Genomic DNA, 16,674 nt, shown 5'->3' with positions numbered 1-16,674 from the left:
CTCGGGAAGTGCGCGCTGGCGCTGCCCCTTCCCCCAAACGCTTTCTCGGATTTGGGGTTCCTACTGCCTTTTTGACAGGGATCGGAGTTTGGGTTTGGGACGAGCCCGGAGTGCAAGCATGCACTGTGTTCCAAGGTCTCCTCCCCGGCTCTGCCTCAGTCCTGTCATTTCTGTGCTTGGAAGTCTCCTTGCAAACAGCCAGGCAGGGAGGGCACCTTAGGAAGGCCAAAATCTTTCGCTCTCGAAAGAGGCCGAGAATCTGCATTGGCCACCTGGGACCGGCAGCCTCCTCTTCTTTGCGCAGGAAGCGGAATTGTTCCCCAGTCCTAGATTGGGGGTGGGGGATGGACTGTGGACGGCGAGGAGGCCCGAGATGCCTCGTCCAGAATCCGATAAAGAGGATTATTAAAGTAATCATAGTGAATTCCCCAAAGGTTTCATAAACCCGACCGGCTTTAGCCTTAGTCACTTGTGTTGTTGGAATCTCTTCCTCTGTGTTTGTGGGACCAGAATCATTCCTACCGCCTCCCGGAGGGTCCTGAATAAGCTTGCAACTTAGTGATACCCGCCTTGGGGACCGGTTGTTCATAAATTGTAAACAACACCTATAGAAAAAGTGTTCATGCCTTAGACGCCTTGCGCCTGCACTTTAGCTATTTATATTCAAATTGGTGCTATTCAAAAGCAAATTTCATAATTGAAGGAGTTTGTATCCACTGCAACACCGTTCAAGAGAAAGAGGCATCTTTGCATCTTTTGATTTGTGTTTAGCCTGTTCCTAGAGGTAACCTAGAGCTGAAGCAACTAAACACTGCAAAAGCTGAGCCGCTTCCACAGTTTTGGCCCTCAGTTTCCTCTGAGCAAACCCAGATGATTGGCAGGCGGGGTTGGCTAAGACAGAACACTTGCTGTGCTTTGCTTTCAAGGACTCCCCGACTTGGGTTCCTCAAAACCATAACGTTACCTGGAGAATCACATCGCCGTTGCTTCCTCAACCCAGAGGCATGGTGTTGGAAGGGCCCTTCCTTGTCACATAAGTTGAGAAATGGCAGGTGTCCAAACAGATGTCACCAAACACAACGGGCAGCTGGCCACTGAGCAGGGGCTGGGACTGTGTGTTGCATAAAGTGTTTGTTTAGCAAGGTGTGTGTGTGTGTGTGAGTGCTGTCCTTGGGTACTTTCCAGAAAGTTGCTTCACGGTGTGTGTGATGTTGTCATCTAATTTATTGTTAAACATTCTCCATGATCTCTTCTAAGGGGGAACAAAGAGAAAACATTGCCATTTCCAGTTCTGATAGAATCCCCGATCTGACATTGCCCGTTACCTTCAACTTGGCCTTCCCCCCATTCTATCTGAATTAGGATGCTGTATATTAAAATAATCGGATTTTAGCGTCAAAATCCAAATAACCACCTTCAGATCTACCTGCCTGTCCTCCAAATACATATTGAAAGATACATTTTAATGTGCTTACTGCTAATTGGCTTTAAGAAAAAGTGTTCTTTCCATTCACCCTTCTTTTTCTCTGCTATTTAATTGCATCTATTGTCCGTTTCATCTTACATCAGAAACTGTGTATTTGGCCACCAAAAAGAAAAATTCTGCTTCTACCCATTTCTAGATCCAGTGTGATTTAAGTCCTGCATTTTAAGACCGAAGGTAACTACTTACTGAACAGTTCTCATAGTTTTGCTTGTCCCTGCAACCTGTGATGCCTACTTGTGATTTTTGTGTATAGACATAAATAAGTGAGGGTGTTTCCCTTTCGTTTTTGAAAGCTTTGTAATGTTGGGTACAGTCCACATTACCTCCCATCATAACAGTTTCACATTCCCGTCATGTGACTGGACCCGTAATAGGATGTGATATCCTTTCCCGTTAATTTATCCAGATACTGTATGGGAAGAGCTGCGTGGCCTCAAGTGAAGTTGACAGTGTTTACTGCTGCTGCATGGTAGCAGTTATAGCCACTTACAGATCGTGCCTTTTAGTGTTAGTTCAAGATAATTGGCCCCTTGGGGGGCTCCTGGGGAGCCTCTCCCCCGTTCCTTATTACCTCTGCACGCAGTCACGCTTAAGCCAGCCAGCATCTGCACTTGAATTTATCCAGTTGTACAGCGAAGCTCTTTATGATTGTGAAACAGCAGCGATTGAGGGCAAGACGGTTAGAGAGTTTCCCCGAGACCAGCCGTGTGTGGCGTGGACTCGCTGTGTTCTGTTTCCCAGTGTCGTCCTTAGAGAAAAACAGGGAAGGTGGCCCTCTCCCCTGTCCACTCGTAGGAGATGATATGTAATGATAAAGCTCTAAAGATTTTAGGTACTCGGAGCATATGAATTGAAAGCGATTGATCCAGAGAGTCCTGGAGACACTTGATTGTTATTTACAGAAGAAACCTTCCTTTCCTGATAAATCAATATGGACTCTGAAAGTTGAATCCTGACATCTGTTTTTTTTTTTTTTCCTCTCTCTCTCTCTCTTTTTCCCCCTTGTCTTTACCTACAGTGTTAATGTACCGGGGTGAGGCTCTAGAAGATTTTACAGGCCCCGACTGTCGTTTCGTGAGTTTTAAAAAAGGTGACCCTGTATATGTCTACTATAAACTGGCAGGGAGATCGCCTGAAGTTTGGGCTGGAAGCGTAAGTATATATTTGACGTAACTTTCTTTTCTTACTTTTTTTTTTATGTTTTATTTATTTCTGAGAGAGAGAGAGAGACAGCATGAACAGGGGAAGGTCAGAGAGAGTGGTAGACACAGAATCCGAAACAGGCTCCAGGCTCTGAGCTGTCAGCACGGAGCCCGACACGGGACTCGAACCCACAAACCGTGAGATCATGACCTGAGCCGAAGTCAGACGCTTAACCGACTGAGCCTCCCAGGCGCCCTATTTTCTTACTTTTTGTTGGCTTGTGTCGTGCTACTGTTTTTTTGGGGTCTTTGATGGAGCTCACATGTCCCCTCTGCCGGACTGGGAAAACAGAATGGCTGTGACTGGCCAGCAGGCATTAGGCCTGGCCCCCGGCTGGGGCTCTGCTTCTTAAACAGAACCGAACTGCTTCTGGTTATTGCTGCTCAGCATGAGCTGTGGGCCGCATCAGCTGTGGCTGCTCCGTGCACAGGAAAGGTTGAAGTGGTGAAACCTGAAAATTCTGAACTTCATTGCTGGGAGCATTAGCCCTAATCCTGTAAACTTTGAGCAGGACTGTGTTTCAGGTGTTCATGTTTAAAGTTGATTGTATTTCTTTTTTCTAAGTTATTATTTTTTAATTTTTTTAATGTTTATTCATTTTTGAGAGAGAGACAGAGAGACAGAATTGGGGGGAGGGCAGAGAGAGAGAGGGAGACACAGAATCCGGAGCAGGCTCCAGGCTTTGAGCTGTCGCACAGAACCCGACCCGGGGCTTGAACCCGTGAGCTATGAGATCATGACCTGAGCCGAAGTCAGACGCTTAACCGACTGAGCCACCCAGGTGCCCCTCTAGTTTTCTAAATCATTAACATTTTTGAAAGATTGGCAGCTCTGGGAACAGGCATCCTAGTCATGTATTATTGTTGCTGGTCTGTTAAAAAAGCAAAATGCCCTTTTCGCTGTATGTTTTCTTGTTTCCTTGTTTTGTTTGCCTCTCCTGGGTCAGCCTTTTCCTGCTCATCAGACACTTGCTCCTGGAGGTCTCCGAGCTGCTGTCTTCCTGGGCAGTTTTACAGGTGTCCTGATGGTACATGGAAATCGTGCTTTAGAATTTTTAAAGAAAAATTTTTAGTTCAAGTATAATTAACATACCGTGATATATTAGTGTCAGGTGTACAATATAGCAGCTCTGCAATCCGTGCTCATCATGATAATTGTACTCCTTACTCCCCATCCCTGATATCCCCTGTCGCCCACCCACCCACCGCCCCTCTGGCACCCAGCTGTTTGTTCTCTGTGCTTAAGTGTCTGGTGTTTTTTGTTTGTTTGCCTTGTTTCTTCCTTTGTTTTGTTTCTTAAATTCCACCTATGAGTGAAATCATATGGCATTTATCTTTTTCTGACGGACTGACTTCACTTAGGATTATATGCCCTCTAGGTTCATCCGTCTTGTTGCAGATGGCTAGATTTCATTCTTTTCTATGTCTGAGTAATAGTCCAGTGTGTGTGTGTGCGTGCGCATGCGCCACATCTCTATCTGTTCATCTATTGATGGACACTTGGCTTGCTTCCATGTTTTGGCTGTTGTAAATACTCAGGCTTTGATGTTTTTATTTTATTTGTTTTTTTATTTTTAACATTTATTAATTTTTGAGAGACAGAGAGAGATAGCATAAGCAGGGGAGGGGCAGAGAGAGAAGAAGATACAGAATGTGAAGTAGGCTCCAGGCTCTGAGCTGTTCGTTAGAACAGAGCCCAATGCAGGACTCGAAGTCACGAACTGCGAGACCATGACCTGAGCTGAAGTCAGATGCTCAACCCACTGAGCCACCCAGGCGTGCCAGGCTTTGATGTTTTTAATGAGGAGATTCCCTAGAAGTGACCTGATTGAAAGCTTTTGAATTATTGTCCTTTCCTTTCTAAAAAGTGTGATGTGTGGACTGTTTCTTTACTGAAAGGAGTAAGAATTCTTCATGGCCTGAGGAGTGACCAAACTTCCAGGAATACCCAGTCCCCGCTGTGGAAACTTTCACTCTCCATAAAATACCAGACAACAGAAAATAAGGCTTGAGAAACCTACACAGAGAAAAATAAGTTCATTTTGTTGGCATTTCAGATTCCTAGGCGAGGATCTTTTTTTTTAATTTTTTTATTTTTTAATGTTTATTTTTTGAGAGAAGAGAGGGAGAGAGACAGAGACAGAGTGTGAGTGGGGGAAGGGCAGAGAGAGAGAGGGAGACACCAAATCTGAGGCAGGCTTCAGGCTCCAAATTCCAAACTGTCAGCACAGGGCCTGACATGGGGTTTGAACTCATGGACTGCGAGATCACGAACTGAACCAAAGTCGGAAGCTCAACTGACTGAGCCCCCCTGGGGGGGAATCTTGAAAGACTGACTAACTGGTTATGTTCAGCACTTATAATTGAGGCAGAATCCTGGTTGAGTCACTATGTACAAAGAAGGATCTGTTCTGTTTCCTACCAGTCTGCCACATGAGATTTCTTGATAAGCTTCACTCTTGGGAAGTTTTCCGTGTACCTAGGCTGCCTGTTTTATACACAGTGAGGTGGTTAAGTTGGAGCATTTGGGTAAGTGAACTTGACTTGCATTTTCCTCTGGCCATACTCACCTCTCATGCTGCCTTCTTAAGGAAGCATTGTCCTCCGCAGCCCGGCCAGAAGGGGTCTTGCTGTCTGATAATTGTTCCAGTGTTGCTTTGTTTGCACTGCTCACCTGGCACCCCCTATACTGCCTTTTTTTTTAAAGTTTATTTATTTTGAGAGAGAAAGAGCACACACTGGAGCATGAGTGGGAGAGGAGCAGAGAGAGAGAGGGAGAGAAAGAGAGAATTGCAAGCAGACTCTGCACTGTCCGCACAGAGCCCGAAGTGGGACTTGAAGTCACAAACTGTGAGATCATGACCTAAGCCAAAATCAAGAGTCTTGCCTGATTGAGCCACCCAGGTGCCCGTCCCCCACCCCTTCCTTGTACTGCTTTATATTGCAGTTGGTTTGGGTACCATCTTTGCTCCTGTAAAGTCAAAAGCCCCATAAGGAAGGGCCCACATCTTCCCCATCTTCCTTTCGAATATTTCCTTTTAGGGTAGTGGCACTTATTTACGTTTGTCGTGATAATAACTTTCGCAGAATTTGTTCTCTTGAACAAGTATTCTTCTCCCCCCACCACCCTGCAATCAAATCAACAGTTCCTTGGCCAGGATGATACATGTAAGCAACGTTAGCTATAAAAATTACTTCCAGAGGCACCTGGGTAGCTTAGTCGGTTGAGCGTCTGACTCTTGATTTTGGCTCAGGTCATGATCCTGTGCGATCGAGCCTTGAGTTGGGCTCCACGCTGAGCATGGAGCCTACTTACGATTCTCTCTCCTTCTGCCCCTCTCCCCCTGCTTGAGCACACACAATCTCTGTCTCTCAAAATAAAATAAATAAGGGGCACCTGGGTGGCTCAGTTGGTTAAGCGTCCGACTTCGACTCAGGTCATGATCTCACAGTCATGAGTTCAAGCCCCGCATTGGGCTCTGTGCTGACAGCTCAGAGCCTGGAGCCTGCTTCAGATTCTGTGTCTCCCTCTCTCTGTCCCTCCCCCACTCATGCTCTGTCTCTCAAAAATAAACATTAAAAAAAGTTTTTAAAAAATAAAATAAATGATTACAATAAAGAATACTTCCAGTCCTGAGGGCCCATGATTCTGCAACCCTAAGGCATACAGTATTGCCCAGTGTAAAAATATGGAGGGTTTTGTTTTGTTTTTAGATTTTATTTTTTTAAGTAATCTGCATACCCAATATGGGGCTTGAACCCACAATCTGGAGATCAGGAGTCACATGCTTTACTGACTGAGCCAGCCAGATACCCCAAAATATGGAGTTTTATATGACCTATGGTCTCAGTGGACAGAGACTGCACAAAGATAAATGTGTTTCCTTTTTCCATATATTTCTGATTTCTCTCCCTTTTCCAGATTTTCTCTTAATCGAATTTTCCTGAAAAGGGAAAATGTGTATTTCCTCTCAGCCTCCCCTCTTATTTCATGAAACTTATACTTTAGAAAATTAAAAACTCTCTCGAGACCCTTAGCTTTCAAAAACTTTTTAAAATTTATTTATTTATTTTGAGAGACCACGAGTGGAGGAGGAGCAAAGAGAGAAGGAGGGAGAGAATCCCAAGCAGGCTCTGCACTGTCCGTGTGGAGCCCAGTGTGGGGCGTAGTCTCATGAACTATGAGATCATGAGCTGAGCTGAAACCAAGAGTTGGGCGCTCAACAGACTGAGCCACTCAGGTGCCTCTCAAAATGATTCTTGCTTCTGCTTCTTAGTTTTCTGCAGTCTTTCTTGCTTTCTTTTTTTATTTGTTTGTTTTTGGATTTTAACTGCCAGTGTGGCAGTTTTTAATTGCCCTATTTTATTTAATCTTCAAGGCTGTATTCTAGTACTAAGACTGGCTTTTACATATTTGCCAGATGTAACAACAGCACTCCTAATGAGGATATTTCAGGAGTCAGTGATAAGATAGCCTTTTTTTCCCCTTGGTGGATTGGATCTGCCTTTCCCACTCCTTCCCAGAGATCTGCTTTTCCTTCTAGATGCAGCCAGTAGAGGACAGTGTATGCCTCTTGGGAGAATGCTTGGTGTATTTTAGCTGTTAGTGCTGTAGATAAATAGGATAATTTTCTCTAGAGGTTTACTTTGTGTGAAACTAAAGCTTGACGTGTAGATTGGTATGAATTTTGTTTTCTCCCCTAATACTGGAAAATCTAGTTTTTGAAAAAGCTGCTACAGCCCATTATATCAATAAATATTTGCTTTTTTATTGTAGCCACTGCTCATCTTAGGAATTTTATATTCTTTTTTTTTAAGTTTATTTATTTATTTAAGTAATCTCTACACCCAACATGGGGCTTGAACTCAGAACCTTGAGATCAAGAGGCACACATTCTTCTTTTAGTTTTTTCAATGTCTTTTTTTTTTTTTTTTTTAATTTCAAAGAGGGAGAGAGAGACAGCATGAGCAGGGGAGGGTCAGAGAGAGAGGGAGACACAGAATCAGAAGTAGGCTCCAGGCTCTGAGCTAGCTGTCAGCACAGAGCCCAATGTGGGGCTCAAACCCACTAACTGCAAGATCACGACCTGGGCCAAAGCCGGATGCTTAACCGACTTAGCCACCCAGGTGCCCCATGATGAGGCACACGCTCTTCTGACTGAGCCGACCAGGTGCACCTGATTTGCTTAGTTTTAGTCATAAAATATACACTTTCTCTGTGCTCTGTGTTTAGAATTAAGTTACATGATGAAAGGAAACTTCAGTGGTTTTAGAAAAATTGGCTTTAAAATATTCTGTACTTGGGGCGCCTGGGTGGCTCAGTCAGTTGAACATCCGACTTCGGCTCAGGTCATGCTCTCATGGTTTGTGGGTTTGAGCGCCGCGTTGGGCTCTGTGCTGACAGCTAGCTCAGAGCCTGGAGCCTGCTTTGGATTCTGTGTCTCCTTCTCTCCCTGACCCTACCCTGCTCACGCTGTCTCTCTCTCTCTCTCAGAAATAAATGAAACATTAAAAAGAAAAAATTTAAAAAAATATTCTGTACTTAATTTTCATTGGAATAATAATCCATGTAATCATAATAGCAATTATCTGTCTCTTGTGGTTATACCTACCTACGTATCTATCTGTGTGTTTCCTCTCACTGCTGAAAAGTCTGTCCTTTGTATTATACAGAATTTTGATTGGTATTTGTTTCTTTTGCCCATTTTTTTCATGTAGGTTGGACGTATTTTTGGATATTTTCCAAAGAATTTAATCCAAGTAGTCCATAAATATACTGAAGAGGAGCTACGAGTTCCAACAGACGTAAGTTATGTTATGGATTGTTATTTTCTATTTTTTATTTTTTGCTTCTCAATTATAAATTGCTTTTCACATTCAATTATAGTCAGTTAATGATTTTTGAAAGTCCTTATATTTTGGCCAGAAAAAAAAAAAAACCAAGCTAACATTTGTGTGTCAGGTTTTAATTTAGAATCAGGTAACTCTTAGAAAGAAAAGAAATGTTTGAAAAGAGTTTATAGGAGACAGTGTCATTATTTGGCAGTTGTCTAATATGTACAGTCATATAGGGTTTCTTTTTGCTGCTTTATATGATAAAAAAAATTAACAATTCAGTATCTTTGTGCATAGTTATTAAGTTTAAGAGCTATAACTTTCTATAGGCACAAGGAGGGAAAGAACTCCACTAGAAAACTTTACTCACTGAATAGCTCTTAGACGTTTTAAGTATTGAGAAATCAGATTAAATGCTAAACTGTGTACTAGATCAGAAATGCCAATTTACAATAATTTTCTTTTTTTTTTTTAAAGTTTATTTTGAGAGAGATTATGTGTGCGTGCAAGCGAGGGAGGGGCAGAGAGCGAGGGAGAGATGGAATCCCAAGGAGGCTCCACGCTTTCAGCGCAGAGCCCAACGTGAGGCTCAAACCCACTAACGATGGGATCATGTCCTGAGCCAAAATCAAGAGTCAGATGGTTAACTGCCCCTACAATAGTTTTCTTATTACTGATTCTTTAGGGATTTAAGGGATTGCAGTCACATTACAGGTTTGGGAAAGGGAACCTCAGAGACGTGTAAGAGATCTAGTCTCAGATCTGCCTGATGCTGAGTGCACATCCTATAAAGCACTTACCTGGGCACACGACATAGCTCTGTGATGACGAGGACTCTGTGTTCTGGGGTTCTTAGTTCTGCTGATCATTTTCTGGACTTTTTTTTTTTTTAATGTTTATTCGGTTTGAGAGAAAAGGAGAAGAGAGCAGGGCGAAGGAGCAGAGATGGGGAAAGAGAGGATGCCAAGCAGGCTCTGTGCTATCAGTGCAGAGCCGGATGCCGGCTTGAACCCACAAATGGTGAGCTCATGACCTGAGCTGAAACCAAGAGTTGGACGCTTAACCGACTGAGCCAAGCGGGCACCCCTGTTTTCTGGAGTTTTAAAATGGGTAGTAATTGATGCCCGCCATCATTCAAAAATCCTTGAGCAGTTTTTTAATAGTGCTGCAGATATGCAGGCTGCTGGCCTCAGGCCATCGTTAGGTAAGATAGGCAGACTATAGGAAGTCTCAGAGCCAGTGCTGTACTTACCATTTCTTTATAATCTCGAGGGTCATAAAATCAGCCCCATTACCTGTCTGGCCTCATTCCTAATGAAGAGACTCCCCAGGTTATAGGTGTGAGACGGCAGTTTATTGGTCACAGTGACCTCACTTGTTTGGGCGTCTGCCTTCCTAGTGTACCTCCCCCAGCATGCTTCCATCAGAATTAAGAAAGTGGCTTGGAAACGCATGTGAAGAAAAGAAGAAATTCATCCCTACTGCACTGGTCAGGGCTCCTCAGACTTTGGTGAAAGTTTAGTTAGGAGAAGAGAATTACCTTTGTTGGCTTTTAAACTTATCCTTCGTTCAAGGCCCCATTTATGTCAAGTTGTTTATTATTGTAGGAAAGGAAGAGTGTAGACTTACAGATAGTCCTGAAAGTGAGTCTTAATGACACCTACAGCCCTGATTTAGAATATATTCCTTATTGAATTTTCTTTTCAAGTTGTACTTGAGGTAATAATTAAATGGGGAGCCCCCTTGACACACTTATTTGTGCCTCTAAATTTTTACTGCCCACGCATGTGTATTTTAATAAGGCTGTATTTAGTAAGGCTTCCTAGGCCGATTTATCTTTCCTAACCCCAAGAGAATATGAGCCAGAAAATATCTGTGTAGACTTGGAGGCTGACAGCAAGGTGATTCTGGCTGACTCTGGCTGGTTAAACAGAAGTATAGTCTAGAGGGCAGAGTGGTGGGGAAGCTGGGTGGTCTTCCAGCGTCTCCACATACTAGTATGACATGAATTCCCAGGACACAGTTCTTGGCTGCTGGGGGACCCAATAAATGACACCCTGTTTTTCTCCACTTGTGCTCAGTACAAATTGAGGGACCCAGGAGTCAGGAATGTGGAGACCAAATTGTCACTATTATTTATTGATAAAGCTTTTCGGTGAATAAGGCTCGGATGTGCAGAAATCATAGGCCTTCTAACTTTGTAGTGTAGAATAAGACAGACCCAGCCACAGACAGGGCTATGTAACGGGGTGGCCTCCCCAAGGGGACTGTCCCTATGAAACTGACAGCATGGAGCGGAGAGGATATGTGTCCCCTCTAGCAGGTCCCAAACGGAACCCAGGGATGGTGCAGAGCAAACTCCCAGCCGCATGAATCCTGGGGAGGAGACAGTGAAGGGAAATCAGGTAGGAGTCCTTCCCCATGGAAGCAGGAAACCAGGGAAAAGTGGATTCCAGCTTCTATACCACCACCCCCGCCCCCCACTACCCAAGAACGGTCATTGCCCAAGGTAGGCACCGAAGCCCTTCTAGATCTAGTTTGAGGTTAGCCTTCATTAGCATGGATAAGAGTTTGCTCCTGCAATACTTAGTGACGTGCTAATGTTTTTCTTTCTCTTATAGGAGACAGATTTTGTTTGTTTTGATGGGGGAAGAGATGATTTTGATAATTACAACATAGAAGAGCTTTTAGGATTTTCAGAATTGTACAACTCTGCAACTGGAAATTCCGAGAAAGCTATAGAAAAAACTCAGCATGAGGACACACCTCCTGAAGTAGTTGACGAAAGCGATCTTGAACCTGAACTTGAACCTGAACCAGAACTTAACTCAGAGGAGAGTGAAAGCGTGTTTTCAGAAAACTCTAAGGAACTCAGGGAAAGATCTAGGGCTCAGAAGAACCACCCTCACATAAACAATCAAGCAGGTCATGCTCAGGGAGACCAAGCTGCATTTGAACCTTTTGAGGAAATGCTACAAGATAAACTAAAGGTACCAGAAAGTGAAAGCAACAAAACCAGTAATGGATCTCAGCTCTCCAGTGAACAGGAGAAGATCGATGCTTATAAACTTCTGAAAAAAGAAATGACTCTGGACTTAAAAACCAAGTTTGGCTCAACTGCTGATGCCCTTGTGTCCGATGATGAGACCACCAGGCTTGTTACTTCGTTAGAAGATGATTTTGATGAGGAGTTGGATATGGAATATTACACAGTTGGCAAGGAAGACGAGGAAGATGAAGAAAACTTCGATGAGCTGCCGTTACTGACCTTCACACATGCTGGGGAAGGTGTGAAGACGCCAGTGAAGTCTGGAGTTCAGGAATATCCTACAGATACAGAGCAGAATTCAAATGAAAAGGATAAGGTTGAGGTGACTCAGCCTCCCGGCATCAAAAACTATGATCAAAACATACTAACAACCTGGGAAGATAGTATCTTCTCCTTCACGGAAGGTGACAGACAAATGCGTGTGGATGTAAGGAGTTCTGATCCAGAGGAAGGAAAGGAAGGTGGTGATGCATTCATCCCAGAAAGCACATGGGGGAAACCACAATCAGCAGCAGATTCCACTGACCCTAAAAAGGCAGAAGATGGGCTTTTGATTGTAGAGGCCCCTGAAACAAACAGTGACAGAGACCCGGAAGTTCACTTTGCAGGCAATGGGAGGAACGTTGAGGAATCCAGGAAGGGCCTGGCGCAGGCTGAGATGGGGCTGGAGGGGAGGCAGGAAGGCACGAAGGCACACGGTGCTACTCAAAGCAGTGACCCTGGCTCTCTGCCAGCTACCGGAAAGGGGAAAGAAATGTCGGAATCGGCTTTTGATAACAAAGAAAATGACCCAGAAGGAGCAGCTGTTCATATTTCAAAAGGAATGCTCCACGAAGAAAAGCCTGCAGAGTGGGTTTCGGAAGGTGGCTCGGAGCGTGAGGCGGTACCTCCAGCTGCAGCGAGTCAGGCGACGGGAGGAGAGATTGAGCAGGAATCCGTCGGCATCGCGCCGCCGTTGGGAGGTCATCAGCATAACGCGTCCGTAGACGGTGTGGGAGAAGTACACGTGGTAGTAAGTGGACCAGAGCCACACACGCTTTCAGCAGAGCCTCCACGCGCCGAATCTAAAGAAGAACAGCGTCTTAAGATGGACGGTCAACCTAGGCGCTCCCCTCCGGATGAAGCTGCTTTGCCAGGAGCACCGGAAGAAGAGGGTCCCGTTGCGGGAAGAAATCTTTCCTGGCCACAGAGAGAAGAGGTAGCCCCTGCCCGCGATGGGCAGATGGATGGGAGGGTAGAGCACTCCACGGACGCGGTCCAGGAGGGCTCCTCAGGCGCACAGCTGGCTCCTCACAAGCCCGCGGAGGGCGCACAGGAAGTGGGGACAGGAGGCCAGGTGGATAGCCCAGAAGTGCCCGGTTTCCATCCCGAGAAGACACCAGAAGCAGAAGACGATTACAGCCCTGAAGAACTACTGGAGGATGAAAATGCTCTAAGTGCAGAACAGGCTAAAGAGAAAAGCGCTGAGGTTCAGGGCGGGCGGTTGGATGTTAACCCGCAGGCCCCCGCAGGGGCTGTGTTAGGCACCGCGAAGACTGAGGCAGAAGCAGAAGGGAACAAAGAAGAAACTAGTAACATCTTGGAAATGGAAAGAAGAAGTGACACTCTGGGCAAAGGGGTAGACGCAGGGGCCAGGGACGGTAGTGGGGCGGTGGAGAAAGAAAGCCCTCTCGTGGGTGACGAAGCCCAGAGATCACCTGAAATCGGTGACTCTCCTGACCAAAAAAATGAGACTCCAAAGTTAGGGGAAGTGTTTGAGAATCAAGACTCTGATTATTTTCAAGAAGGCGGCCCCGAGGAACACCTGCAGACCTCCNAGCTGCCGCTCGGGACTGTGCACAGGGCTGCGCCGCCGGCGCACGGGGACGGAGGGAAGGACTTGCCTATCATCGGCAGCTTCTTTAAAGACCAGCAGTCTCTACAGCGCTTCCAGAAGTACTTCGATGTCCAAGAGCTGGAAGCCATGTTCCATGAAATGTCATTAAAGCTGAGGTCAGCGCAGCGGGAGAGCCTGCCCTACAACGTGGACAAGGTCCTGGACAAGGTCTTCCGCGCATCTGAATCCCAGATTCTGAGCACAGCAGAGAAGATTCTGGATGCCCGCGTGGCCGAAAACAGAGAGCTGGGCTCCAAGGAAAATCACGTATTTGAAGAGGCGGCGGTCTTGGACGACATTCAAGATCTGATCTATTTTGTCAGGTACAAACACTCCACCATGGAGGAGACGGCGCCGCCGGCGACGGCGCAGCCCGCGGAGGAAGGCTGGGCTGGCCTGGAGGAAGGTAAAATGCCTGCCCGTGGCCTTGGGGAGTTGGGCTTCAGAAGCAGGTGGGGCACAGAGTGGTTGTGGAAGTGCCTCCTGTCTTACTGGTAAAGCTCTGTCCACAGTTTGCAGTGTGCCTGAAGGTAAGGGACAGCACTGTGACCTCCACATGTCCCCTGCTGCCTTTTTCTTTTAGGCTGGAGCATGGGTTAGAATTCGTCACCCTTAGGACAGTTGAGACTGCTAGGATTTTTTCTCTCTCTCTCTTTTTTTCTTTAATTAAAAAAATTTTAAAGTTTATTTTGAGAGACAGAGCAAGCGGGGGAGGGGCAGAGAGAGAGAGGAGAGAGAGAAAGAGAGAGAATGAATTCCCAAGCAGGCTCTGCGCTCTCTGTGTGGAGGCTGATGTGGGCCTTGAACTTACAAACTGTGAGTTCATTACCTGAAACAGAATCAGGAATTGGGTGCTTAACCGACTGAGAGCCCCCAGGGTCCCCAAGACCTCTAGCATTTTCAAAAGGAACCTTGACAAGCAGCTAAAGGGAAAGCTATAAACAAGCAAACGATGCTCCAAGTAAGCCTGTTAACAGAGTAGAAGTTTCATGTAAAATTACGAAAGGAATTTTTTTAAATTTGAATAAATTCTTTTTTTTTTTTTTTTTAAAGTAAACTCTGTGCCCATTGTGGGGCTTGAACTCACAGCACTGAGATCAGGAGTTGCATATTCTACCTACTGAGCCAGCCAGGCACTCCAAGTAAATTCCTTTTTTTTTTTTTTTTTTTTTTTANTTTTTTTTTTTTTTTTAAAGATACTTAACTTTTGAGAGAGAAAGCGCGCAAGCAAGCGGGAAAGGGGCAGAGAGAGGGGGAGACAGAGGACCTGAAGTGGGCTCTGTGCTGATAGCAGAAAGCCTGATGCAGGGCTCAAATTTACAAACCCATGAGATCATACCCTGATCCAAAGTCCGATGCTTAACAGATAGAGCCATCCAGTTGCCACCTTTTTAAAATTGCAGTGTAGTTGAAACACAATATTATATTAGTTTCAGGTGTGCAACATAGTGACCGGACAGGTCTGTGCATTCTGCTGTGCTCACTGCAAGTGTAGCCACCATCTGTCACCATACAGGTGACATATGGCCATACAGAACTATTCCCTATGCTGTATCTTTCATTCCTGTAACTTATTCCACAACTGGAAGCCTGTAAAAGCTTAAGCACAAAGTAACTGCTCTCTGACCAAGGATTAGACCAAGACGTAACATTTCAGTCGATGTCTTGCCTGAGTTTCTTCACCCTCATCCCCCTCATTTTTCATCTTTTGTGGGTGTCATGTTCTTTCTTGTCTCTTTGGAGCAGTCACTTCAGTTATTCAAATTCTACTGGGCTCTTGGATTCTTGCATTCAGATGAATTAATCAAGGACATGACCCAGATGTAGCACTCTCTAACATAGCACTTGACATGTGGAAGCCTTTCAGTAAATATTGATTGAATGGACTCTGAGCCAGTCTCCTGACATGGCCTGATTTCTAGTTCCTCACTCTGTTCCCTGTCCCCATGCTTTTCAGCCTGAGGTATTTAAACTGCGGCATGTGGTAGAGTACCAGGGGAACGTTAAGCCACAGAATAAATGCTGTCTTCCAGAGGGCCGTTTTTTCTTCAGAATTTGCGGAGGGGAAAATTTTTGCATGTAATCAAAGCAGATCTATTTTGCGTTAGAATACAAAACTCCAGGGGCGCCTGGGTGGCTTAGTCGGTTAAGAGTCCGACTTTCGACTTTCGCTTAGGTCATGATCTCGCGGTTCGTGGGTTCGAGCCCCGCGTCGGGCTCTGTGCTGACTGCCAGCTCAGAGCCTAGAGCCAATTTCAGAGTCTGTATCTCCCTCTCTCTCTGACCCTCCCCTGCTCACGCTGTCTCTCTCTCTCTCCTAGAAATAAATAAAAAATATTAAAAAAACAAACAAACAATAGCTGTTTAAAAAAAAGAAAGAATACAAAACTCTGATGTTTTTTTAGGGTAAACTATGAGGCTTTAAAGAAATTTATCTTTCCTGTGGGTCACATGGAGCTGTGCCCTAAACCTCTTGGGGAAGGAAATGGGTTCTCACTCTCTTTGACAATTAGAGGTACTCTGAAAATATTTGAAAGCTATTTTAGTAGGCTGCCTTTGTATCTGAGGCTAGCTCTGTGAAACAGACATGCTTGTGTATGAAAGAGTTTGTGTTCTTACTGTGTGGAGTAGATATTTCCTATTTCTGCCCTTGACTGGAAATCTCTTCTGCCCATTCACCTGGGTGGGCATGTGTTGGGTTTGTGAAGGGGAGAGTTAGGGTTACTGAACTCCTTACCATGAATGGGTTTGCTTATAAAATACTTCGGAATAAAGGTTTCTTTGAAAATTTTAGTCATCTGTGAAGTGAGACAAAAGCAATTGAAGCTTTTCTTTCCCCGCTCAGTCGTGCTTCCTGGGGTCTCAGCGTGTGGAGGGCAGTGGTGAGGTGCCAGGGGGTGGCCAGGGAGGGAGAACTGCCCAGCGGAAAGGCTGAGTGGGGAGTATGGTCAAGGCTTTGCCAGCCCAATGCATTCTTCTTCCTTGTAGGGATAGAACCACCCCTTGGAGATAGTTTCCCACAAGATCACGCAGAAGACCTTAAAGGACAGATTCCCAAAGAGCCCAGCCAGTTGGATCAACCTGGTACTTATGACAAGTATGGCTCAGACGTGTCACAGAAGCTGAAAACCGAGAAGGACATAGACGCAGGTAAAACTTGCAGACTTTCCTCTACAAAGTAGAGGCATGTCATAAACAAGAGCTTCTAGGACATTTTTTTTTTTTT

The 16,674-nt window shown here is 45.2% G+C and overlaps 1 protein-coding gene across 1 annotated transcript in view; it reads left to right on the top strand.

Moving 5' to 3' along the window:
• The window catches only part of MIA3 (MIA SH3 domain ER export factor 3), an 88,322-nt gene that overhangs the window by 22,491 nt on the left and 49,157 nt on the right, over nt 1–16,674 (top strand). The window contains exons 2-5 of the mRNA XM_077745316.1: nt 2,505–2,638; nt 8,407–8,493; nt 11,145–13,854; nt 16,437–16,598. Coding sequence (XP_077601442.1) covers nt 2,505–2,638; nt 8,407–8,493; nt 11,145–13,854; nt 16,437–16,598 — 3,093 coding nt within the window. The remainder of the gene's footprint in view (nt 1–2,504; nt 2,639–8,406; nt 8,494–11,144; nt 13,855–16,436; nt 16,599–16,674) is intronic.

The sequence above is a fragment of the Crocuta crocuta genome, unplaced genomic scaffold, assembly GCF_008692635.1.
Source record: "Crocuta crocuta isolate KB4526 unplaced genomic scaffold, BGI_CrCroc_1.0 scaffold757, whole genome shotgun sequence".
In the NCBI taxonomy this organism is placed as follows: domain Eukaryota; kingdom Metazoa; phylum Chordata; class Mammalia; order Carnivora; family Hyaenidae; genus Crocuta; species Crocuta crocuta.
Note: the sequence above shows the minus strand (reverse complement) of the source record. Positions and strands in the feature narration are given on the sequence as shown.